The sequence below is a fragment of the Dendrobates tinctorius genome, unplaced genomic scaffold (genome assembly GCF_039654945.1).
Source record: "Dendrobates tinctorius isolate UK_male_01 unplaced genomic scaffold, ASM3965494v1 ptg000214l, whole genome shotgun sequence".
Lineage (NCBI taxonomy): Eukaryota > Metazoa > Chordata > Amphibia > Anura > Dendrobatidae > Dendrobates > Dendrobates tinctorius.
The window spans coordinates 5119630-5147478 of NW_027361881.1; the positions used below are offsets into that span (position 1 = coordinate 5119630).

At 43.0% G+C, this 27849-nt stretch overlaps 1 protein-coding gene across 4 annotated transcripts; it reads left to right on the forward strand.

Annotated features, from left to right (window-relative positions):
• The first annotated feature begins 1929 nt into the window (after positions 1-1929).
• LOC141058748 (fatty acyl-CoA hydrolase precursor, medium chain-like) lies at positions 1930-26500 on the forward strand. 4 transcript variants are annotated; one of them, XM_073554953.1, is made up of 13 exons: positions 1951-2058; positions 15671-15875; positions 20605-20743; positions 21075-21208; positions 22223-22376; positions 22568-22681; positions 22937-23032; positions 23925-24065; positions 24176-24253; positions 24356-24503; positions 25462-25611; positions 26000-26072; positions 26169-26500. In XM_073554953.1, coding segments are annotated over exons 2-13 (1419 nt in total). In that variant the 5' UTR covers positions 1951-2058; positions 15671-15873; the 3' UTR covers positions 26359-26500. The 4 variants fall into 4 exon arrangements, with proteins under 4 accessions (XP_073411056.1, XP_073411054.1, XP_073411053.1 ...); XM_073554952.1 differs by lacking the exon at positions 1951-2058 and adding an exon at positions 2065-4037; XM_073554955.1 differs by lacking the exon at positions 15671-15875 and having other exon boundaries at positions 1930-2058.
• Positions 26501-27849: the final 1349 nt, after the last annotated feature.

Below are 27849 nucleotides of genomic sequence, written 5' to 3' on the forward strand. Positions count from 1 at the left end.
AGGACCCTGCCCGCGAGGGCTCACAATCTTCAAGGGATGGGTGATAATACAGTAGGCGAGGGTAGAGCTGGTCGTGCAGCGGTTTGGTCGATCGGTGGTTACTGCAGGTTATAGGCTTGTCGGAAGAGGTGGGTCTTCAGGCTCTTTTTGAAGGTTTCGATGGTAGGTGAGAGTCTGATATGTTGTGGTAGAGAGTTCCAGAGTAGGGGTGATGCGCGAGAGAAATCTTGTATGCGATTGTGGGAAGAGGAGATAAGAGGGGAGTAGAGAAGGAGATCTTGTGAGGATCGGAGGTTGCGTGCAGGAAAGTACCGGGAGACGAGGTCACAGATGTATGGAGGAGACAAGTTGTGGATGGCTTTGTATGTCATGGTTAGGGTTTTGTAATGGAGTCTCTGGGCAATTGGGAGCCAGTGAAGGGATTGACAGAGGGGAGAAGCTGGGGAATAGCGGGGGGACAGGTGGATTAGTCGGGCAGCAGAGTTTAGAATAGATTGGAGGGGTGCAAGAGTGTTTGAGGGGAGGCCACAGAGCATGAGGTTGCAGTAGTCAAGGCGAGAGATGATGAGGGCATGGACTAGGGTTTTTGCAGATTCTTGGGTGAGGAATGAACGGATGCGTGAAATATTTTTGAGTTGAAGTCGGCAGGAAGTGGAAAGGGTTTGGATATGTGGTTTGAAGGAGAGATCAGCGTCAAGGATTACTCCGAGGCAGCGAGCTTGTGGGACTGGGGAGAGTGGGCAGTCATTTACTGTAATTGATAGGTTCGTAGGGGGGGTCACGTGAGATGGGGGAAAGACGATGAATTCTGTTTTGTCCATGTTGAGTTTCAGATATCTAGTGGAGAAGAAGGATGAAATAGTGGACAGACATTGAGGGATTACAATGTAACGAGTAACCCGAATACCGTACTACCCGAGCGAATAGTAACGAATACACTCGCTCATCATTAACCATAAACTAATAATGTATGTTCCTCATTTTGGCCTCCATACAGTAATTAAGTCCCTCAACCTGGCCTCTCTAATTATGTCCCCCATTTTGGTACCCTATGTGCTGCCATTTTGGGCCTCTATTATCCCATCTTTGGCTCCTATGTCCCTTGTGATTGCCCCTTTGTCCCTGGTGCTGGCCTCTATGTCCCTGGTGCTGCCTGCCTACGCTCCCAGAGTCCTCTTCCTTCAGATCCAGCACGGTAATGTTATGACCATCGACCTATCAGAGGCCGACGGCTAATGTCAGTGCGCCTGTCGCAGGCAGCGCATTACTGTGATGTCATGCGTCGGCAACATCACTGGCTTAAGAGGTCACAGAAACACACGTAAGAGCTCAGCGGAGTTCGCAGGATAAATGAGAGACAAGACTTATTCCGATTTTCGGGAGACCGAATGAATAATATGTGATAATATGGCTTTATTTTTCAGATCCGTAAATTTACATCAATACTAGATTTAATCATTTTTTTATGTTTTGCTACTATCACACTTTTCTATTATTTGACGAACAGAGCTATATAAGGGTTTATTTTTTGCAGGACATGTTAAATATTTTGTTCCTACCATTTCGAAGTATGCAATATTTTTTTATGGCTTCTTATTATGATTTTTCAGGAGCAGAATGAACATAAAAAGCAGCAATTCAGTTATTGTTTTTATATTATTATTTTGCTTGCTTCACCGTACAGAAAAAGGTGAAAGGACCATTTTTTTCTTCTGCTCAGAACAAATATAACAATACCAGATTTATGGAGTTTTTTTTATGCTTTGCTACTTTTACGGACTAAAAACAATATTTTACAGAAAATTAATTCATTTTTTCATTGTTATATTCTAAGAACTGTAACTTTTTTTTTTTTTGTTTTACCAACTGAGCCATATTAGAGCTAGAGACAAAAGTGTGTATACAATATATGTGGCCTTGTTGTTTTCAGGGCTGAGGCGATCAGTGTGACAAGACGAGTCGTGGATGGGAGATGTCGCCATGAAGGTCTGACCAGATGGAGAAACAAAAGAAAACCACTCTCATCAGACTAGACATCAGTGGTCAGTGGATCTAAAGGTGATTTCATACTGCACTCGTTTAGTGGCTCTGTCAGGGCTTATGTCCGAACTCACAGCTAAATAGTTTTCGGATGTATGCACCGACAGCGACATAGACTATATTGGTGCCGACAGAGCTCTTCTCTATTTACACCTTCGGCCTGGGACACCTCATAGAATCTCATGGCTTGCAGTATCACCTCTATGCTGATGACACACAGATCTACCTCTCTGGATCTGATATCACCTCCCTCCTAACCAGAATCCACCAATGTCTGCCTGCTATTTCATCTTTCTCTACTGTTTCTTGTAATTTAATCAATCATTATGTTTAGATCCAAAGAATATATTTATTTACAGTTTAATTCCATAGTGAAATGAAAACTGAATAATTATTATTAAAATGTTCCTATAGATCTAGTACACTGCCTGACCAAATGATAATAATGTCATCGATGTAACGGTCATACCCGACCATGCCCCCCAACAAAGGCATAGCTAGAAAGAAAAACAAAATGGAACTCAAACTAAACCTTAAATATATTTCTCAAGGATGGCGATATCTTAGACCCCATTGAAGTGCTCGTCTTCTGTAATAAAAATTGTTGGTAAAATATAAAAAATGATGGGTTAATAGAAATTCCAAGGTTGGAGGATCCAATGTAAAGAATAGACTAAAAAACAGGAATAGCAGATGTGCTGCACAGCATCAAGGGGTCTTTGTGATTATGTACTTAATTCTCAATGCAGTTTTGCCCTGTCTCTTCTCTCACAGCACAAACATACAATAATCTCATCCTCACATCTTATCCTTTAGTGCCTAAAAACTTCCAGACACAGTAGGGTTGGATCTTTTCATCACTGTCAGGTCATTCATAGGGTCATTCATAGTGTATACTGACCGCCTGCTCTACATGGTTGCAAGGTCATACATAGCAGCATATACTGACCACCCGCTAGTGTGAGTGTAGGGTCAAACATGGTGTATACTGACCACCCCCTCTGTGTGAATGCGCAGACTCCTAGTTAAAGGCCCTGTTACACGCAACAATATTGTGAACGATATCGTTGCAACGTCACCAGTTTGCAGCGATGTCACAACGACATCATTGCGTGTGACACGTAGCAACGACCCCTTGGCTGATAGTTAATCGTTGCCTAATGGTGTGGGCCATAAATCCATCGGTGGTCTCCAGCTGGGCAGCGCACATCGCTGCGTGTGACAGCGAGAGGCCAACGATCAGCGAGCTCCCAGCGCCATACTGTCAGTTACCCTAGCTTTGCTATCACAGTTCTTCCGCAGTCTTCACAATGTGTGCCTCCTGACAAATACATCGCTGCTGTTCCAAGGTGCAGTCCGCACACTCGTCTTTGCTTTATCAAGGTGCCTGTTGGCAATCTGACCATGCTGTTCCCACACTCTGCTCTACTTCAGGTAGATGCCCGTCTGCTGTTCGCACACCCAGATCTGCTAACATGGTTCTGGTCCTCCATGGTGTTAGTTTTCACATCCTCTGTCACAGTTCTAAGTGCCTTCCAACATCTCCAGCTTTACCGATCCTCTGATCCGTACATCTAACTTTGGCCTATGGCGTAGAGAATCCATCTCACCTGGTGAGCCATGAAATAGCCGGAAGTGCCGATCCCTGGCATTGCTATAGAGCTGGCTCCCCTCCACTGGTGATGAGATCGGTTGTGGCTGCAGATATCATCCTATAAAAATCAAATAGTTGAATGTTAAATGAGAAATTACTAAACTTTTACTCCACAAAGCAAATTACTTCCAGTTTAAAGGTTAAAGAGCTGCTGCATCCACCCTATACTGTATGGGTAGGAATCGGAATTTTTACTGTGATTTGTTAAACAGTAATGAGACCTGAGGTCACAGTACAAGGAAACACGGAACAGTATCCTCCGGGTGACAGCAGCGCCGGGACATGGAAAGTCTGCGGCGTATTCTGCTTCTTACCCCCTTGTTTCTAACTGCAATCGGAACAGGTGAGAACTGGGGAGCTGGATGTTATTTTAGTTATATTCTTGTACATAGGGGCAGTATTATAGTAGTTGTACATAGCGGGCAGTATTATAGTAGATATATTCTTGTACATAGGGGCAGTATTATAGTAGTTATATTCTTGCACATAGGGGGCAGTATTACAGTTGATATATTCTTGTACATAGGGGGCAGTATTATAGTAGCTATATTCTTGTACATAGCGGGCAGTATTATAGTAGATATATTCTTGTACATAGGGGCAGTATTATAGTAGTTATATTCTTGTACATAGGGGCAGTATTATAGTAGTTATATTCTTGTACATAGGGGGGCAGTTGGGCAGTATTATAGTAGTTATATTCTTGTACATAGGGGCAGTATTATAGTAGCTATATTCTTGTACATAGGGGCAGTGTTATAGTAGTTATATTGTACATAGGGGCAGTATTATAGTAGTTATATTCTTGTGCATAGTAGCAGTATTATAGTAGTTATATTCTTGTACATAGGAGCAGTATTATAGTAGTTATATTATTGTACATAGGGAGCAATATTATAGTAGCTATATTCTTGCGCATAGGAGCAGTATTATAGTAGTTATATTCTTGTACACAGGAGCAGTATTAGAGTAGTTATATTCTTGTACATAGGGGCAATATTATAATAGTTATATTCTTGTACATAGTGGCAGTATTATAGTAGTTCTTGTACATAGGGGGCAGTATTATAGTAGTTATATTCTTGTACATAGGGGCAATATTATAGTAGTTATATTCTTGTACATAGGTGCAGTATTATAGTAGTTATTTTCTTATACATAGGGGCAGTATTATAGTAGTTTTATTCTTGTACATAGGGAGCAATATTATAGTAGCTATATTCTCGTACATAGAGGCAGTAATATAGTAGTTATATTCTCGTACCTAGGGGGCAGTATTATAGTAGATATATTCTCGTTCATAGGGGGCATTATTATAGTAGTTATATTCTTGTACATAGGGGGCAGTATTATAGTAGTTTTATTCTTGTACATAGGGGGCAGTATTATAGTAGTTATATTCTTGTACATAGTGGGCATTATTATAGTAGTTATATTCTTGTACATAGGGGGCAGTATTATAGTAGTTTTATTCTTGTACATAGGGGGCAGTATTATAGTAGTTATATTCTTGTACATAGGGGGCATTATTATAGTAGTTATATTCTTGTACATAAGGGGCAGTATTATAGTAGTTTTATTCTTGTACATAGGGGGCAGTATTATAGTAGTTTTATTGTTGTACATAGGGGGCATTATTATAGTAGTTATATTCTTGTACATAGTGGCAGTATTATAGTAGTTATATTCTTGTACATAGTGGCAGTATTATTGTAGTTATATTCTTGTACATAGGGGGAAGTATTATAGTAGTTATAGTGTTGTACATAGGGGGCAGTATTATAGTAGTTATATTCCTGTATATAGGAGCAGTATTATAGTAGTTATATTCTTGTACATAGGGGGCAGTATTATAGTAGTTATATTCTTGTACATAGGGGGCAGTATTATAGTAGTTATATTCTTGTACATAGTGGGCATTATTATAGTAGTTATATTCTTGTACATAGGGGGCAGTATTATAGTAGTTTTATTCTTGTACATAGGGGGCAGTATTATAGTAGTTATATTCTTGTACATAGGGGGCATTATTATAGTAGTTATATTCTTGTACATAAGGGGCAGTATTATAGTAGTTTTATTCTTGTACATAGGGGGCAGTATTATAGTAGTTTTATTCTTGTACATAGGGGGCAGTATTATAGTAGTTATATTCTTGTACATAGTGGGCATTATTATAGTAGTTATATTCTTGTACATAGGGGGCAGTATTATAGTAGTTTTATTCTTGTACATAGGGGGCAGTATTATAGTAGTTATATTCTTGTACATAGGGGGCATTATTATAGTAGTTATATTCTTGTACATAAGGGGCAGTATTATAGTAGTTTTATTCTTGTACATAGGGGGCAGTATTATAGTAGTTTTATTGTTGTACATAGGGGGCATTATTATAGTAGTTATATTCTTGTACATAGTGGCAGTATTATAGTAGTTATATTCTTGTACATAGTGGCAGTATTATTGTAGTTATATTCTTGTACATAGGGGGAAGTATTATAGTAGTTATAGTGTTGTACATAGGGGGCAGTATTATAGTAGTTATATTCCTGTATATAGGAGCAGTATTATAGTAGTTATATTCTTGTACATAGGGGGCAGTATTATAGTAGTTATATTCTTGTACATAGGGGCAGTATTATAGTAGTTATATTCTTGTACATAGGGGGCATTATTATAGTAGTTATATTATTGTACATAGGGGCAGTATTATAGTAGATATATTCTTGTTCATAGGGGCATTATTATAGTAGTTATATTCTTGTACATAGGGGCAGTATTATAGTAGTTATATTCTTGTACATAGGGGCAGTATTATAGTAGTTATATTCTTGTGCATAGGAGCAGTATTATAGTAGTTATATTCTTGTACATAGGGAGCAATATTATAGTAGTTATATTCTTGTACATAGGGGCAGTATTATAGTAGTTATATTCTTGTACATAGGGGGCATTATTATAGTAGTTATATTATTGTACATAGGGGCAGTATTATAGTAGATATATTCTTGTTCATAGGGGGCATTATTATAGTAGTTATATTCTTGTACATAGGGGCAGTATTATAGTAGTTATATTCTTGTACATGGGGCAGTATTATAGTAGTTATATTCTTGTACATAGTGGCAGTAGTATAGTAGTTATATTCTTGTACATAGGAGGCAGTATTATAGTAGTTATATTTTTGTACATAGGAGGCAGTATTATAGTAGTTATATTCTTGTACATAGGGGCAGTATTATAGTAGTTATATTCTTGTACATAGGGGCAGTATTATAGTAGTTTTATTCTTGTACAAAGGGAGCAATATTATAGTAGCTATATTCTTGTACATAGGGGCAGTATTATAGTATATTCTTGTACATAGGGGCAATATTATAGTAGTTATATTCTTGTACATAGGGGCAATTTTTATTATAAAACCCAAACATAAATACAATTATAATAAAACAAAAATCATCCAGTATTACAAAACACAAACCACTTAGGTAATATATACACAGCACTAATAATCAGATCATATTCATCAATAAATTAAAGTGTCCACACCTGGGGATGGAAAAAGAAAGTTAGAGGGAAAAAAACAAAAAAAAAAAAAAAAACCATCATATTTTCTAACTGAATTTTACATTTCTCCATAATGTAATGTTTCTTAGACTCCTTCCAACTTCTAGTGATTTTATCCACCGGAGTTCTGACATAACCTGATTGGCTGCAGCGGTGTGATCGAACAGCTCATTGTGCAGTGACACCCGGGTTCTCATGTGCCAGTGATAGTATTTGATGACACTGATTATAATGTAGATCGTCTCTCTGTTGATGTCACTAACAGTGGAGGGGACACCATAGATTATGTCAGGATACTTTAGAGTCCGCAGTCTGGGGATTTTTAGATTATCTGACACTTACTCCCAGATCTTCCTCCCTCCCCAGCAATCACATATAAAGTGCTCCATAGTTTCCTCCTGCTGACAACCAAGGGGACAATTCCGATCAGAGACACACAGATGTTTCAGGTTCCCTCTGACAAAGAACCGACTATGCAGTGAAAGCCAAGTGACATCAAACAGTTTAGGAGGAAGCCGTTTCCCGTTTAGGAACCTAAGGCTTTCCTGCAGGGTGGTGGTGACACAATCTCTCAGGGCCAGTGGAGAGTAGAAGAAAGTCCTACATACACGAGCATACAGGTCTCTTCTCGTACTGCTCTCAATGTAAGACCTCTCCAGTCCCCACCTCCTAACACACTTCAGACCATAGTCCAGATACTGGGGGAGGTGGTCACCTGTCCATCTCCTCCTCTTGAGACTGCCGCCTCGCACCCAAGATTCTGCAAAAGGCAATATCCAGTACCTGATACTATTTACCCACAGGGAGCTACTGTTTGAGTCCATGTTCCCAAAATTCACCTTTAGAAACAAGGAGTCAAAGAAAACCCTTGGATTCAACATATCCAGCCCACCCTCTCTCCGCCGTAGGTATGTTATTCCCCTCTTTATCAGGTTCATCCTATTCCCCCACAAGAGCTGGAAGAACAGGCTGAAGAGCCTCGCTGAGAAAGATTCTGGTAAAGGGAAAATGACAGAGACATACAAGAAAACGGGGACCAGGTAAGTCTTCAACATTGTGACCCTTTCTCTGTAGGTCAGCCTCCAGTTCTTCCATCGCTGAACCTTTGCATTTCCGGTTTCCAATTTCTCCTCCCATTTTAGCGTGGCATTATCATCCCTCCCAAATTTAACCCCTAGGATCTTAATATGGGTGGAGGCTTTGGAAAACTCCGGCAGATCAAAGCTGGGCTCAGTATCTAATGTCCACAGAGCTTGACTCTTTTCAAGGTTGACCAGAGACCCGGAGGCGTCTGAGTAGCTTCTGATGGACGCAGATAACATCTGCACCTCACGAGGATTGGAGATCACCAGCGTCACATCGTCCGCATAGGCAACAACATTCAGAGGCGGGCAGTGGGGGACCGGCACCCCCTGAAAATCGCACTCCTGCAGTGACCTCAGAAACGAGTCTAGGGCAAAAACATACAGGAGCGGACTCATTGGGCAACCCTGTCTCACCCCCGCCCCAACTCCAAAAGTGTCACCCTGCCAACCATTAATCAGAGGAAAGCTCACCGCCTCTCTGTACAACGTCTTCAACCAATCCACAAATTGTCCCGGAATACCGTACTTTGACAAAGTGGCCCACAGATAGTCATGATCAACCCTGTCAAAGGCTTTAGCCTGGTCCAGACTAACAACATATCTCCCACACCGCAGAGCTTTACATCTCTCAAACATCTCCCGTATCGAGATGACTGTTCCAGAGATGTTCCGCCCTTTTACTGTGCCAAACTGAGAGCCTGCCAACAGTGCTGGGGACAAACAGACTAATCTAGAAAATAGGATCTTTGCTAGAATCTTCCTGTCCACATTCAAGAGGGCAATAGGCCTCCAGTTCTTGATGTCACTCGGCTCTTTACCTTTAGACAGCAGAATTAACGAGGACACTCATGGATGGAGGCATCAGGTGATTTTCTAGACAATTTCTATACACATCCACGAGAATTGGAGCCAGGAGGTCTCTGAATTTCTTATAAAATTCTGCTGTTATACCATCTGGACCTGGTGCCTTCTTCAGATATAACTTATCAATGGCCTCCTTAACTTCCTCCACCGTTATTTCTGCTTTCAAAGGAGAGAAGTCCAGATCATTAGTATCAGGCGCTGGAGTTGCCTCCAAGAATTGAGCCATCTTATCTTTATCCAAAACTTTCCTCTGAAACAAGTCAGCATAGTAAGATCTCACCACCTCCAGGATACCCTCCCGTGAATCCTGCAATACACCCTGGGAGTCAATGAGACCCGTGACCATTTTTTTGGCCACCCTCTCCCTGCAATTCTCAAAGGGATCAGGGGCCCCTAAGGACCCATAATCCCGTTCAAGAACCAGGGAGGTATACCTGCTATACTGATACTGCTTTATCTCAGATTTCAGCCGGTCGATCTTCACTTTGTCATCCCCGCCCGCCGAATACAGTGACTCCAATTCTTTGCGCAGCTTTAGGTACTGGCTGTACATATTCCTCCCTTTATTAACTGACAGTCTCTTTAAGAGGGATCTGATATCCTCCTTGACGTCCTCCCACCAGTCGGTCATGTTGTCATAGAAGTCAACCCTGTCTAGATGAAGCTGGATAAGGGAGTGAACACGGCTCTGAACATAGGCATCATCCAGGAGACTGGAATTGAGCTTCCACAACCCTCTACCAATGTCCGGACGGTTAGAGGAACCCAAAGAGAAGCACAAGGCGAGGTGATCAGAGTAAGGGACGACCTTCTCACTCAGGGCGCCGACAGCCTCAGTAGGACTGACAAAAGCAAAATCTATCCTACTGCTTCTGTTGGAACATGAATACGTGAATTTTGGCTGTCGCCCACCCTGTGTGAAAACGTCGGTCAGTCCTGCCTGCATTATAACGTTATGTAGGACCTTACCGTCCCTGGTCACTGCCCTGCCCGAGGAGCTGTCACCTGATGTCATTATGGCATTAAAGTCCCCCGCCATCACCACTGGAAGAGAAGTGAAGAGGTAAGGCTTGACGTCATTAAACAGCTGGATCCTGTCCGTCACTGTCTGTGGCCCATAGATGTTAATAAGCCGGAGTCGCCTCCCATGGACAGTGACTTCCAGGACCAGACATCTTCCCATGACCACCTCCATCATCCTATGCACAGTCACATCATTGGTGTTAAACAGGACAGCGACCCCGGCGTAAGGCTCCACAGCCAGTGACCAGAAAGAAGGACCGGACCGCCATTCCCTCTCAGCCTCTCTCATAAGCCCCAGAGATGTCAGTCGTGTCTCCTGCAGGAAGATGACATCTGTGTCCAGATATTTGAGATGTTCATACACCGTGTGTCTAGTTCTCCTCAGCTTAATGCTATTCACATTGCTCGAGGTCACTGTCAATGAGAACCCCGCCATCACAACACAATATAGAAAGAGCAGAGTAATAGCCATCATCATGAGTCAGAGATGTTCTGTCCACCACTAGTGTCCATGTCAGACTCTACCTGAGGGACCACAGATAAGGGCTTCCGCTTTGGCGGGGGATGGTCCTCTATGTCCCTGTCACACTCAGCATCAACTTTCCTCAACTCTTCCTCATAATCGTCACCATTGGACTCAGATAAAACTCCATACTTGTTGGACACGACCATCACTCCTGCAGAATTCTGAACCTTCTTACTAGCACTCTGACCAGTGTCATATTCTGCCTCAGGTTTACGGGAGGATGTGTTCTTTTTCTTCCTTTTATTATTATTAATGTTCCAGTCATCAGATACAGACAGCGATGCTGAAGGGGGGGCTATCTGAGGCTGCTGGACCTGATGGACGACCTCCATGTTCCCCTCTGCACCCTGCTTCTCTGGTACTGCCTGAGTGGACTCCTGGTGGGCATCTGAGCTGGTCAGCATCTCTCCTGACATTAAACACTCCTCCTCATGTGTCCCTGCCACCACATCCTCATCCTCCTGAGCCTCTGCCCCTGCCATCACTAACTCATCAGGGAAGACTCTGCAGATGTTGTGCCAGGCATCTGGACAGTCCCTGTGAGGGTGGCCCATCCTACCACAGAGGTTGCACCTGACATCCCGGCAGTCTGCAGCGACATGGCCGATTGCCCCACACAGACTGCACTTCACCACAGTACAGGCGTTAGCCAGATGACCTTTCCCACCACATTTGAAGCACTTTCTGGGTTGCCCGGGATAATAACACCTTCCCTTCTCCCTCCCAATGAAGAAGGAGTTGGGTAAGTGGGCAGTGATGTTATTACATTGCCGTAATTTTACCAAGACCCGCCACCCCATTGTCCAGATACCATCCTCATCTCTGACCTTGGTGAGTCCAGAGACGAGGTCACAGTGTCTCCGGAGCCACACCTCGATGTCCTGTGGAGGAACGGCCTCATTCCAGAACATGATATTCACTGTGACAGTGTCCGGCCTGGAGATAGGAACCAATACAAACTTATTCCAGCCCTCAGCATCTCTGAACTTGGGGTAATTGGCCCAGAATCTATCCAGGTCAGACATGAGCTTGAAGCTGACCTCGTAGCCCTGCCTGTCCTGAAGATTAGACACCGCCAGTATCTCATTTGCCACAAACCCCATCTGGCCGCAGAGCAGCTCTCTCACCACATACAAGCGTTGTGGCAGATCCTCCTTGGCACCTATGTATTTAAACCGCACCACATTAATGCGCTTGAATGTCTGGCCGGTATACCTGGCGCTGGAAGTGAAGGATGGGGCGCCGCGGCTCCAGGCATTCCTGGGGGGCACCTGCCGGGTCACACTGGGCTGACTGACAGGGAGAGGGCCTGCAGCAGGGGGGGCTGTCACACCCTGTGGACTAGATGGCAAAGGAGGATAGTCACACATATCATGCACATTATCATAAGCAGCATCATTATCAGACAGTGCGACGTCCAATACAGAATGTGAAACCCCTCCAACCCCCGACCCCATGGGCACAGCATCCCCAGCCACAGTCTGTGCTTCAGCCTCAGCCTCATCAGCACAAACAGTCTCACATACACTGTCCTGCTCCTGTGTGGGGCATTCTGGGACCTGTGGTGCCTCTGCTGCAGTCTGCAGTGTATGCTCCTGTTCACACTGAGCTTCCTGCTGCTGCAGCTGTTTTCCCTCCTGGAAGCAGAAGCGGGCAGCCTGTAACACTGGCCGTGTCCGCTGCTGGGGGGTCCCGTCCTGAACATCAGGGGTCCTGGCCTCTACAGCACAGTCCTGCTTATAGGAGGCGAACCGCTCGCGGTTCCTGTAGGTCTCTGCCAGGGGCCCCATGCTCTCCAGCACAGATTCAGTGTCCTGCACAACACTCGCCAGCTGTACACCCAGTGTGTTCAGTCTCAGGTCATACGCGTCATTACTGGCAGGATTAGTGATCTTTAGGCTATAGATGAAGTCTACCTCCATTTGCAGCGCTTTTTTTTGCTGCTGTAACTCACCCAGTTTTCGGACAAGTCCCGGTATCTCATCCGCTAGCTGCAGCTCGGGTGCACGCGCGGGCCCCACAGGTTTAGTCTTGACCACGGGTACAGGGGTTTTGAACACAGTCTTGTGCGGGTCCACCACGGATGGTTTTGTGGCCCCTTGGCTGGATTCAGGCTCCGCAGCAGGTTTATCGCTGCCACCTGATTGTGACCGTGTGCGTCCTCACCGCGCCATACCGCCATGCTGCTGTAGGTTCTCCTGCATTGTCTGCCTTTCCAAAGACGTCCGTCTCTGCCTGGAAGCAGCAGAGGTGATCTGCACAGCTGGGGCCAATCTCACCTGTGCACCTGGCAGGAGCTGCTTACTGACTGGGGAGCTACAAGACCTCACATTCTGCTGGTTTCCATCACTCACTGACACATTGCCTTCTTGCTTCTTTCCTGGAACTGGAGAAGGTTTTCCTCCCAAAACTTTACTCACAACTGTTTCCTTCTTCATAGAACTGCTGCAGCTTTGACTCGCTGCATTCACTGGACTCACAGCGCCTTTGGGATTAACATTCCCATTAGTAGAAGCCTGGGAGGCTAGTCCCAGTGTAGGCCGGGAAGCCTGGGCCTTGCCAGGGGAGCTTCCCCGCCCAGGGTGGCCCCTCCCTGGGCTTGCTCCAGACATCAGGAGAACCACTGACACACAACCTCACAGCTAGGAGGCAGTATTATAGTAGTTATGTTCTCGTACATAGAGGCAGTAATATAGTAGTTATATTGTTGTACATAGGGGGCATTATTATAGTAGTTATATTTTTGTACAAAGGGGCAGTATTATAGTAGTTATATTCTTGTACATAGGGGCAGTATTATAGTAGTCATATTCTTGTACATAGGGGCAGTATTATAGTAGTTATATTCTTGTACATAGGGGCAGTATTATAGTAATTATATTATTGTACATAGGGGAAGTATTATAGTAGTTATATTCCTGTATATAGGAGCAGTATTATAGTAGTTATATTCTTGTTCATAGGGGTGGTATCATAGTAGTTATAGTCTTGTACATATGGGGCAGTATTATAGTAGCTATATTCTTGTACATAGGGGGCAGTATTATAGTAGTTATATTCTTGTTCATAGGGGCGGTATTGTAGTAGTTATATTCTTGTACATAGGGGCAGTATTATAGTAGTTATAGTCTTGTACATAGGGGCAGTATTATAGTAGTTATATTCCTGTATATAGGAGCGGTATTATAGTAGTTATATTCTTGTACATAGGGGCGGTATTATAGTAGTTATATTCTTGTTCATAGGGGCAGTATTATATTAGTTAAATTCTTGTAAATAGGGGCAGTATTATAGTAGTTATATTATTGTACATATGGGCAGTATTATAGTAGTTATATTCCTATATATAGGAGCAGTATTATAGTAGTTATATTCTTGTTCATAGGGGCGGTATTATAGTAGTTATATTCTTGTACATAGGGGCGGTATTATAGTAGTTATATTCTTGTACATAGGGGCAGTATTATAGTAGTTATATTCTTGTACATAGGGGGCAGTATTATAGTAGATATATTCTTGTACATAGGAGCAGTATTATAGTAGTTATATTCTTGTACATAGGGGCAGTATTATAGTAGTTATATTATTGTACATATGGGCAGTATTATAGTAGTTATATTCCTATATATAAGAGCAGTATTATAGTAGTTATATTCTTGTACATAGGGGCGGTATTATAGTAGTTATATTCTTGTTCATAGGGGCGGTATTATAGTAGTTATAGTCTTGTACATAGGGGCGGTATTATAGTAGTTATAGTCTTGTACATAGGGGGCAGTATTATAGTAGTTATATTCTTTATATAGGGGGCAGTATTATAGTAGCTATATTATTGTACATAGGAGCAGTATTATAGTAATTATATTCTTGTACATAGGGGGCAGTATTATAGTAGTTATATTCTTGTACATAGGGGCAGTATTATAGTAGTTATATTATTGTACATATGGGCAGTATTATAGTAGTTATATTCCTATATATAGGAGCAGTATTATAGTAGTTATATTCTTGTACATAGGGGCGGTATTATAGTAGTTATATTCTTGTTCATAGGGGCAGTATTATAGTAGTCATATTCTTGTACATAGGGGCAGTATTATAGTAGTTATAGTCTTGTACCTATGGGGCAGTATTATAGTAGTTATATTCTTGTACATAGGGGCGGTATTATAGTAGTTATATTCTTGTTCATAGGGGCGGTATTATAGTAGTTATATTCTTGTTCATAGGGGCGGTATTATAGTAGTTATAGTCTTGTACATAGGGGCGGTATTATAGTAGTTATAGTCTTGTACATAGGGGGCAGTATTATAGTAGTTATATTCTTGTATATAGGGGGCAGTATTATAGTAGCTATATTGTACATAGGGGGGCAGTATTATAGTAGATATATTCTTGTTCATAGGGAGCAGTATTATAGTAGTTATAGTCTTGTACATAGGGGGCAGTTTTATAGTAGTTATATTCTTGTACATAGGGGCGGTATTATAGTAGTTATATTCTTGTACATAGGGGGCATTATTATAGTAGTTATATTATTGTACATAGGGGCAGTATTATAGTAGTTATATTCTTGTACATAGGAGCAGTATTAGTAGTTATATGCTTGTTCATAGGGGCGGTATTATAGTAGTTATATTCTTGTTCATAGGGGCGGTATTATAGTAGTTATATTCTTGTACATAGGAGCAGTATTATAGTAATTATTTGCTCAGCCACAGGTATTAGTATTATAGCAGTTCTTGTCTGGTGGGGGGTGCAGTAATTATAATCATTAATTCTTGTACAGTAAAGATAAGTAAATATACAGTATATCAGCAGTACAAGGTGTACTAGCTGGAGGAGCCACTAATGAGAATATAAAACATTAATATTATCATTAATTGCCCCCAATAATATCTTTGGTTTTAGGTGTGAAAGCTGAAAGACCATTAGTAACGACTAAGTATGGAGACCTGCGGGGCGTCACAGTGCCAGTGAAGGAGACATCTAGGGCCATAGATGCATTTTTTGGAGTTCCTTTTGTGAAACCTCCAGTAGGACCACTGAGATTTGGTAACCCCGAACCTCCGGAGCCCTGGATATCTGTAAGAGATGCCTCTGATCCTCCTCCCATGTGAGTCTCATGTATTTGTGATGAGGCTGTGGAGGCATATTGTGTGTACATGTATACATTATGTATATAATATATTTTGTAGAATTTCACGTTGTCAGGTAGGTATTAGGTAGTGTTCCTAGAGGCACTGGATTCTTGTGTCAAAACAATTTGACGTTTATTTCTATAGGTTGCACAGCAACTAAACAAAACCAAAAACACAAAATCCCTAGCCTTCTCCAGGTGCCCTGGCTCTGATTTTTATTGTATTTCTGGCTTGAAAAAGGCTTGTTATGGCTGAAATGTTGCATTGTCTATCTTATTTTTGTAATTTCACCATGTGGTTTTAAGAATGGAATAAAATAGATATTTTATCCAAACTTTCAGTGGTGCTGTGAAGACGGGGGGGTGGTTTAATGGGTGCTCTAGTCTGCTAGCCGAAACCGCATGGACCAGGGCGCTTACCACTGAATGCCAGTTTTCTCTTTCCTTAGGCCGAACACTACACAGATAACACAGGGTGAGGGTAAAACAGTGTGGCAATAATTTATTGAACCACCATCAAAGAATAGCATGTAGAACAGTTCCAGCAAAATACCCAAAATGGTGTAAACTACAGAGTCTCACCCTTTCGCCGGCATTAGAGCAGCTACCAGGGTCGATTACCCCAACCAGTGGCACCCTGCTTTTGGCGGGCAACCAGAAAGAAGGTAATTACAAGATTAGAGAGCTAACCGAGAACAGTGAGATATTTGGCCAGGTGACCTGATTGTCCCAACCTGGATTCTTCAAGACGTCTTTAGGGATCAGTGATGATCCATGAGGCACATCTGTGTTCTTCCAGATGGGACCGTGGTCCCCTAAGATAACATTCTGTAGATTCCCCTGGTACAGAGGCAAAGTCTCCTTATATAGTTCACAACTGTCCTTCAAGTCAAAATCCAGAGGTCAAGAAAAAGATGATGAGGTCAACTCGCATTTTTTGATTATTTACAGTTTATCCTTCATTGTTTGCAAGCCAACAAACTGCATGGACGGTACAATGTGTAAACATCATTGCTCAGTGACCCTGCATGACTGTTTTGCAAAGATAACAATAGAACAAACTCTATGAGCTCATATAGCGTACAGATCACCTGAGTTTTTATATATAATTGCCTAATTGTATGTTTTGTTTTTTTTTGGCGTAAGTTGTACTTGCTTTACTTGTTGAATAAAAATTATCTGATAAAAAAAAAACTCTAGGAGCTGGTATAAGAGGTAAATATTCGTTCATTTACATATTCGTCCATTTAAAATTATCAATTCAACCTACAAGAAAGTCAGTACTTCGGACAACAGTTTATAATTTGGGGCCTACCAAATTTACATCTGGCATAATTAAGAAGAAAGTCTGTGTCATCACAGGTGCATTGGAATCTTAGGAACCCCATAGGTCCCTGCCAGTGGATAAGGAACTTGCACTCTCCAGTGGATTCCCTTTAAATTGACTCACTCAAGCCTACCTATTATACAACCTGGATTTTTCCTTTTGGGCCTTGAGAAGGCGCTCTTTTACCTGTCCCATGACATAATAGATCATTATGCCTGGCCAATTTTGGAAACCTATTATCGGCTCCCAACTCCTGGGGGACACCATTTAGCACACATAGTTTCAAAATTATCTTCTACCTTTAACTCCCTGACATCGTCAGTCCCAAAGTTGTCCTGGGACTCCTACAGGTCAGGGATATTGGCTTCAGGGGAGGCTTCCTAATGTTACTCTGTAGCCCGTAGGGTGAACAGAAATTTATCTTTACATCATGTTCATTTGTTACCATAGCCGACTCCTGGAGGCATGCTGGACTACTGGGTCCTACAGCTTCAGCCCATAAGTCTCAGAGTCAGAACAAAGGAAAATCTCGACCGATAACAATAGCACGCAATAAGTTCTTGACCAATTCCACTTGTAGAGCTAGCCATGGACAATTGCCTGATATTTTTCCCGGGCACAACATCTCTAACAGACAATGACGTAAGGTTTACCCTTTGAAAACCGGACTCTGACGCGCCTTGGGTCTTTGGGCGCCCCACCAGAAGTGATCTTGGGCCTCTTCTTTTGGGTATCCCAGAAAGGTGACCTCCATCTCCTTTGGATGCTCAGTGTAATACATGACCAAGTATCTTTCCACAAAGTCATCTGCACTCAAGTGATCTCCTTGGATAAACTAGCTTTGCATGGATTTTGGTAGTGCGTGGATAAATTGGTCCACCACCACTCTGTCCACCATATGTGCTATAGTCAATTTTGCATCAGGTGTAACAGGTCAAACAACTGAGACCAGGGAGGGAGGCGTTGTCCAATTAGTAGCTACAGTAGTGCACCTGTTACATCCAAACCATGAGGGTGACTCCCAAACTTGCCCTAATCTCCACCTTTAGCTTGCTGAACTCCTTGGCATACTGCAGATCACGGCCATAGTCTGCTTTCTGCTGTGGTAAGATGCCCAAGCGAGGTAGTTGTGGAGGAGGTTTGGTCCCCACTTGCTCTGGCATCCTATAGACAAGGTGTGTCCCCGTCCTGGTGTGCTGCTGTGTATGTGGTGCTTCCCAGTTACTTCTGGCCTGCAGGCCTCATCTGACTCCAGGAAACCTTCTGGAAACAGGACAGCAAATGATCCACGATAATGTGTGCAAGAACTGTACAGAGCTGCTGAATATGTTGGCGCTATATAAATAGAGATTATTATTATTATGAGACAAATGCTTCATAAGAACCAAACTTTTACTATGAGAATGGCGGTCTGTACAGTATTTACAAGCAGATACAAAGGATAAGGCCCTACGGGTTGTCATCTTTTCCACAGGTACTGGATACATCTTCATCCCTGATTCTCGGTATAGGTGGCATGTCCCTCGGTTTGGCTTTTCTAGCCCTAGGGAATATTCCTCATCTCTAGCAGTATATTTGGATTGCAATACTTTCTGCCTCATGTAACTGAAGTCCATCTTTTTCTGTAGCTTCACAAGCTGTGTGTGCCCTTGGCCCCCCAAAGTCCATCTCGAGGTTGCCCCTGGCCATTAGATGGAATCACATGGAAGGGTATTTACAGCAATCCACTTCTCCAAGTATTAGGCTCTCGTTGTCCCTAGCAGCCCAAGTTCTGCTGCTTACTCACTGCAGCCCTGGCATTGACTACTGGCCTCAGATTGCAAAGGAGAAAGTTTATGGATTAAACGTGCGCTGCTTGACAGATCACTCCTTCCAGATTATATTGATTGCACTTTTATTTCCCAACGCGTTTCGAAGTTTACACTTCTTCCTCAGGGGATGACATGTCCTGAGGAAGAAGTGTAAACTTCGAAACGCGTTGGGAAATAAAAGTACAATCAATATAATCTGGAAGGAGTGATCTGTCAAGCAGCGCACGTTTAATCCATAAACTTTCTCCTTTGCAATCTGATGATTTGGGGTCATGGAGTGGCCCTTTGGATGTGCAGCAGCCTGACCTTTCGTTCCTATATGTCTGTAACTCTCCTACATAAGGTGAGTATAATGATTTGATTTCATATAAATCCCTACTCGGGTAAGACCCTATTGCGCTTTTTTTCTTTCAGCTGTCTGACTATTGACTACTGGCCTGTCACTTTCTGCACTTGCCACTAACACTCAGTTCCCCTTTCCCAAACTGGACTGGCTGTTAACCCTCAACTAATTATATGCCTGTTGTGTTACTAGGCAAACTTCACCTGCATAACAGACAGTGACATCTTGTGACCATTAGTTATTGCTGCAGCCCACAGGGGAATTACAATTATTATAACAAGGAAACATATCAGGAACAAAACATTATTCACATTCCACATCACAGTAGCATTGATGTCTTCAGGGGGGACACAGCAGCTGGTCCATGTCCTTACACTGTTCCCCAGAAAGATATGGAGCGAGAACCTCTGCCCTTTGCTCCGGGGGCAGTTTCGCCCTAAGAAACGCCTCAACATCTTCCTCTAGAGTCCTTTTTGGGAAGGCCTCTGTTACAGTTAGCCTCGCACAGATACCTTCACTTTGGCTGGCGATAAGTGCTGTCTCCCTGACCCAGACAATTTCTGCCAAGAGAGTCTTCTGCTGCTGTTGCAACTGATGCTGAAACTGTTTCTGCTGCTGCTGATGCTACTGTTCGATCAAGAGTTTGTTGGTCCTGCTGCTTAGCCTGGACCAGTTGCTTAACAAGCTCCTCCATACTTTCAGACTGTGTTTTCAATGCTGTATCTGCCTTTACCCAGGACATTTACTGTACTCTTTTGGACTGTGCTGCTTATTGAAACACCAGTTTTAGGGATTCTCGCTGTCAGATAGGCATTAGGTAGCATTCACATAGGAACTGAATTCTTGTGTCAAAGCAATATGACGATTATTTCCACTGGTCACATAGCACCAAAAACAAAACCTTAAACCTGAAAATCCCTAGTCTTGGCCTTGTGCAGACGCTAACTAAAGAAATTATACCCTAGCTTCTCACACTCGACTGAGCTAGTCCCAGTTCGGTGAAACAAAACGGCTATCATATATAGCAGTCGCTGATACTTGCAGATTGGTGCACACGGTCTGTGCAGACTCTACTAAGAGAGCGGATTCTTGCTTCCCTCTCTTCAGCTCCAACACAAATCCACTCTGGTCAGTTTCCCCCAGCTGACACTGAGAACATCCAGCATTCAGTAACACAGGTGAATTTTATTTATATTTTCCTATTATTGATTCTGTATTTTTCAGGTGTTTACAGGTAGAAGACACCATGAAGGGGTCAGTAGTATATTACCAATCCTCTTTACAGCTGCCCCGTTCCTCAGAAGATTGCCTGTACCTGAATGTGTATACTCCGGCCGACAGAGACAAGAAATCTAAGTTACCCGTAAGTATCTGCTGTGTTTACCTACACTAATGCCCCGAGTGTCCTCACAGCTGCATGCGCCCTGTTGGGAGTATCGTTATGTTGTAAGTTTTTCTTAATGATATGTTATTTCAGTCTTTGTGACTGTTAAATATTAGAATTTCATTTGGTGCTTCTCCAATAGTTAACTACTTTTATTTTTTGTTACATTTTTCCTGTAATATTAAGTGTGTGAGTGATATCTACTGCACCATGTAACACTATGTGCTGTTTTCTGAGAAAGTTAGTAGTGGTAGGCCTGAAAGAACAATGACTTTTCCCATAAATTTTATTCTGTTCCCCTTTCCCCTAGGTCATGGTTTTTATACATGGTGGTGGGCTGCTGTTCGGGCTCGCCGGCATGTTTGATGGCTCCGCACTTAGTGCCTATGAGGATGTAGTGGTGGTGAGCATCCAGTACAGGCTGGGGATCCTGGGGTTCTTCAGGTAAATATATTCTACTTATATCCTCTATTATTCGTCATTTACCATCAGTAAAGGATCAGTAATGTATGTATACAGTGACTGCACCAGCAGAATAGTGAGTGCAGCTCTGGGGTATAATACAGGATGTAACTCAGGATCAGTAATGTAATGTATGTACACAGTGACTGCACCAGCAGAATAGTGAGTGCAGCTCTGGAGTATAATACAGGATGTAACTCAGGATCAGTAATGTATGTACACAGTGACTGCACCAGCAGAATAGTGAAAGTAGCTCTGGAGTATAATAGAGGGTGTAACTCAGGGTCAGTAATGTAATGTATGTACACAGTAACTGCACCAGCAGAATAGTGAGTGCAGCTCTGGGGTATAATACAGGATGTAACTCCGGTTCCTCTGGGGTATAATACAGGAGGTAACTCAGGATCAGTAATGTATGTACACAGTGACTGCACCAGCAGAATAGTGAAAGCAGCTCTGGAGTATAATACAGGAGGTTACTCAGGATCAGTAATGTATGTACACAGTGACTGCACCAGCAGAATAGTGAGTGCAGCTCTGGAGTATAATACAGGGTGTAACTCAGGGTCAGTAATGTAATGTATGTACACAGTGACTGCACCAGCAGAATAGTGAGCACAGCTCTGGGCTATAATACAGGATGTAACTCAGGATCAGTAATGTAATGTATGTACACAGTGACTGCACTAGCAGAATAGTGAGTGCAGCTCTGGGGTATAATACAGGATGTAACTCAGGATCAGGAATGTAATGTATGTACACAGTGACTGCACCAGCAGAATAGTGAGTGCAGCTCTGGGGTTTAATACAGGATGTAACTCAGGATCAGTAATGTAATGTATGTACACAGTGACTGCACCAGCAGAATAGTGAGTGCAGCTCTGGAGTATAATACAGGATGTACCCCAGTATAGGTGATTTTTATGTAGATTTATTTAATGTATTCTGGCTTTCAGACTTTACTTTCCTATCAATTTATCTTTTTCTTTTTTTCAGTTCTGGAGACAACCGATTACGTGGCAATTATGGGTTTCTGGACCAAGTTGCTGCTCTCCAATGGATACAGGAAAATATTGCAGATTTTGGGGGTGATCCCTCCTCTGTCACAATATTCGGTGAATCTGCTGGAGGAATCAGCGTTTCCGCTCTCGTAAGTTCTGTTCAGTAATTGTGAAGTTATCATCCCTTAACTTTCAGTTCACTCGTGTTTTTTTTCTTACCATGATAGTAGTTAATAAATTAGTGGTCGATGTTCAAAAACTGTGCAAAAAAAATTCTGAAAAAATAACAATGGATCCATGGAAGAAAGAGCATAATAACCTGGATTGTCTCTTCTTCAAGGTGGCCTCTCCTTTAGCAAAAGGTCTGTTCCACCGCGCCATCTCCGAGAGTGGAACCGTATCTATGTCAGCCTTGGTGGTCAGCAAATCTGAAGAGCTCATCTACTTCCAAAATGTAATTATTGTCCCCACTATTTACCCCAATAGAAATATCTCCAGTGTCTGAACAGTTACAGTTCATATTAATAGAGGTTGGCGAGGGGAGTGTGACTGAGTAAACTTTACACTCTTTGTACCTTAATTCTGGCGTCTGCCCCTCATTTTGATGCTGCTTTCACCCCACCGAAAAAAAGAAAGATAAAAATAAAATGAAGAAAAAAAAACATTCCTAAAATGTGATATCTGAATATAAGACCAATTTTCATTGCAGAAAGTATCGGAGTTATCGGGCTGTGATTTCGCCTCCATAGCCGACTGTCTGATGAAGAAATCAGAGGAAGAAATGTACACAATTACCAAAAAAATGGTAGGTGCCGTGTCACACTGCAGCAGTCCTGCCACCAGGGGAACTACTTGGACAATGTTTAAGATCCAAATTCCATGAATTGATCAATTTCTTTTAGTTTTCCATTTCTTTTGCTTCTTATTAATGTTTTTATTTTTTTTTTTTAATTGTAAGTTTTTGTAAAAATAATAACATTGCAAAACGCCAAAAGCACAAACTTTTGAGTGTAGGAAAAAAATCGCCATTCAAGAGAAAGGTGTAGGGGGATAGCTAAAGAAAGAAGAGGAAGGAGAGGGGAAATAGGAGTGAGGGGGAAGAATGTCCAGGAATCCTAGAAATCAGATAAAGGAGAACTGGAGGCTGTGGAAGCCTGGGTGCGTAGGAGTGGTAGAGGAAAAGGAGTACGATCTGCCTCGGCTTTGGTGGCCAGCCTCAAGGATGTTGTAATGGTAACGTCAGTCAGGGGTGGGCACGGTGGTTAAGTGCAGGATTGAGGATAATAGGGTCATTGGTGCCCTGAATGTTACTGGCTCTGTTTGAATGGCAAGTCAGGGCGTGCTGCCCCTTTTATGGCTGTCTGTCCCGGTTCTGTTTGTCAGCCAGCTGGGGATATCACAGTACTTGTGAATCAGAATGTACTAGCACTTCATCTGACTGCTACTGGGATTGTTCTAATCCTGTGATTTAAACAAAGCTGTGGCCTTTTTTGACAACCAAAATAATGTGTTTTGTGTATTTATTGCAGTGTCTAGGTTTACTGCAGTTGTGGTTGTTTTAAGATGGAGTGGGGGGTCCTTCCCATATCCAAAAGTCGTGTCAAATATTCTGTTCTGCTTTCATACAACCAGTATTTATCTGTCGTACATCAGGGTGCACATACCCACTGATCCATCACAATATTCTGTCTCTGCAGGGCATGCTATTTCTTCCTGGTTGTGTGGACGGCGTTTTTCTACCGAAACCAGCAATGACGTTGTTTGCTAACAAGGAAAGTAACAAGGTCCCATACCTGATGGGAATAAACAATCAGGAGTTCGGCTGGATATTCCTAACGGTAGGTGGCAACTCATTTATGAACGTTTCTGGTGGCGTTTTGGAAGTGATTTTTATGTTATGATATGTTATGATCTATGTTAAGATACACAATATATCTTTTGTATTTAGCTATTAAGGATAACAGACATAACAGAAGGAATGACACGGGAGTCTGCGATGATGAAGCTCCAAAATCTTCCTTTACTGGTGAGATAAGATGAACGCGGCGCATTTATGTTCTTATTATCCAATTAGTTTTCTGTGAAACATTCTTTCTATGTTTTTTTTGTATATTTACTGTCAATTTAGTCTCTGAGACCAGAAGCCATTCCTCACATCGTGGACGAGTATCTTGGGGATGCCACTGATCCAGTGGAGATTCGCAACCTCTTCCAGGATTTGTGCGGCGATCTTATGTTCGTTATACCGACTCTAAAAATTGCAAAATACCATCGAGGTACAAGCCGGTCACATTATAGCTTGTTTTCTGTTAGGAAATTGTGGGACTTGTAGCTTTAATATATTGCTAATGTTGTTAAAAGGAATCTGTCAGAAAGATTCCTTCCACCAGACTGTTTGTTAGCTCATGTAGCTCTCTATGACAATTCCAGCAATACACATTGTTCCTCTATCACTGAGAAATCAGGGTTTTAATTGATATGTTAGTATGAGCAAAAGTGGAGATAATAACACTTAATGTTTGATGTATCCTTAATAGTCGAAGACACAACAAAACATAATAAGAGACTTAAAGCAGGCCTGCCCTTCAACTTGCAGGTCAGATGAAGCTCCAAATTACTGTAATTGGCTACTTATGTCAGTACAACTGACTAAAATGAAAAGTGCGTGACAGGGTGTCATATATCACTTGTACATCAATAACCATCAAAATTCTTTGGAGTGATTTCACCCAATTCACGTAGACAAAGGATCTCTGGCATCCATTTTCAGGTATTCATATGTGGGCATCCAAGTGCTATTTAGCTGTCCACATCATAAACCGAAACCTTAATGACAGTAGTGAAAGATAACCGCCTTCCAACGCGTTTCATCCCTCCTGGGACTCATCAGGGGATATGGAAGCCAGGATGGAGGACTCTGACATATTGGGCAGTATAAAGATCCTCCTGTTGGGCATATGTCCCTAAAAAAAGATACATTTAAATAGGATTAAGTCTCCCAGGCAATGCATACACTTGGGTCACCTGTCCTGTCGGTTTCCAGTGGGTGCACTGTAAACAATATCAAAGTCGCTGCATCACCGGTCAGTCATAGCCGGCGTGACAGCGTAGTGAAGCCCCATTAGTGATTACTGTGGACAGCAGAGCGCGGTGAGCATTATCCTTAGTTACATCTCAGACTGATCAATGTCATGGTGCGGACCCACGACTATTGGTCTTCTTATTTCTCTACAGATATGGGGCTTCCTGTGTATCTGTATGAGTTCCAGCACTCGCCAAGCTTACTAGAACACGTAAGACCACGTTTTGTGAAGGCCGATCACGGCGACGAGCTATTTTTTGTGTCCGGAGGACCCTTCCTAAGAGATGGCACCTTATACTCTGGTGAGTCAATGAAAATAAGTACATTGTATTTCTGCCCTAGGTACAGTGTTTACTCAGGGGAAAAGCACCCGAAGTGACATGATTGTTTCCATAAGCCCCCTATAACTATACTGGTGTCTGCATACGGTTTATTTCACTAGATAATGAATCTCAGCAGCTTTCCTAGACAGAGGACCCATGCAAAAATGGTATGGTGCTCTTACATTTTTGTTTTTTTTCCATCATGGCCATAAGGTGGTCCAATGGCATAGCATTCAGCAAGCCAGCTCCACTATCAGATGTATCCCTGCTGAACCCACTATTATTTTTTTCGAGTGCCAGTGTGTGAAATAAGTCTTTTTACCCTCATGGTCCCGGTCTCATTCATTGATTCTGTTTTCTCTCTCAGGGCCTTCAACCCTGGAAGAGAAACGCCTGGCCAGAACCACAATGAAATACTGGGCAAACTTCGCTCGCACTGGGTAAGACCATGCCCCATACAAGAATGACCACACATTTGCTGCGCTGGTGTTACCTAATTATCCGGCACAACAATAATGCCACATTGTGTACTGCAGGAACCCCAATAGTCCCGGTCTGACAACAGCATGGCCGGAGTATGGCGCTGATGAACGCTACCTGGAGATCAGTTTGAAGCAGAAATCGTCTAAGAAGCTGAAAGAGGAAAAATTCCAGTTCTGGACCGAAATCCTTCCAAAGAAAATGCGCTCCAAGACCTTGGATGGCGGCGATCGCACCGAGCTGTAGAATGTTACAAAGAAGTTTCTACACGTGTAAGAAAAAAAAACCAACACAATGTGAAGAGGCTGAGGTGCGGTATACCCAAGAATCAAAACCACGGAGGTGTTTTTTCCACTGATAAATAAATTTTACTTTTGTCAGACTTCAATTTTTTTATGTACCGTATTTATTTTTGTACACATTTAATCTCTGTCCTTTAGATTATAATCGTCTGAGTCGACAGACCAGCGGTCCTCAAATCTCACTATCCCTCCAGCTGGTTAATGGTTCAATCTCCTGCCTCTTGGCTTGGCTTTGTCCTCCCGCCTGTTTGCTTGGCTTTGTCCTCCCGCCTGTTTGCTTGGCTTTGGCCCTCCTGCCTCTTGGCTTGGCTTTGGCCCTCCTGCCTCTTGGCATGGCTTTGGCCCTCCTGCCTCTTGGCATGGCTTTGGCCCTCCTGCCTCTTGGCATGGCTTTGGCCCTCCAGCCTCTTGGCATGGCTTTGGCCCTCCTGCCTCTTGGCATGGCTTTGGCCCTCCTGCCTCTTGGCATGGCTTTGGCCCTCCTGCCTCTTGGCATGGCTTTGGCCCTCCTGCCTCTTGACATGGCTTTGGCCCTCCTGCCTCTTGGCATGGCTTTGGCCCTCCTGCCTCTTGGCATGGCTTTGGCCCTCCTGCCTCTTGGCATGGCTTTGGCCCTCCTGCCTCTTGGCATGGCTTTGGCCCTCCTGCCTCTTGGCATGGCTTTGGCCCTCCTGCCTCTTGGCATGGCTTTGGCCCTCCTGCCTCTTGGCATGGCTTTGGCCCTCCTGCCTCTTGGCATGGCTTTGGCCTCCTACCTCTTGGCTTGGCTTTGGCCTCCCGCCTCGTGGCTTGGCTTGGCATTGGCCTCCTGCCTTTTGGCCTGGCATTGGCCTTCTGCCTCTCTATGTCCCTGCTTTCTGCACCCTGAATGCTTGTTTGGGTACCATCACTCTACCATGGAGAATTTCAGTGTCATGGGAAAGAAACCATCAAAATTCACTGCCTTTCTGCAGGTTTTCTCAGCTCCCTGGAAATTTGTCAGCTCTTTCATGATCTACAGGTCACAGACTGCGTATGTATGCTGGTATCTGCATACGGTCTATTTCAGTAGATAAGGAATCTCAGCAGCTTTCCTAGACAGATGACCTGTCCAAAAATGGTATTGTGCTCTTAAATTTTTGTTTTTTTTTCCATCATGGCCCTATGGTGGTCCAATGGCACAGCGTTCACCAAGCCAATACATGGTGTATAAAGACTGCCCGTATTTATGAGTTTCTGGACAGTACTTGGGCCCTTGTGCAGTATATATGGACTCCTGGACAGTATGTGGGCCCCTGTGCAGTATTTATGGGCTCCAGGGCTGTATTTGGGCCCCTGTGCAGTATATATGGGCTCCTGGACAGTATTTGGGCCCCTGTGCAGTATATATGGGCTCCTGGACAGTATTTGGGCCCCTGTGCAGTATATATGAGCTCCTGGACAGTATTTGGGACCC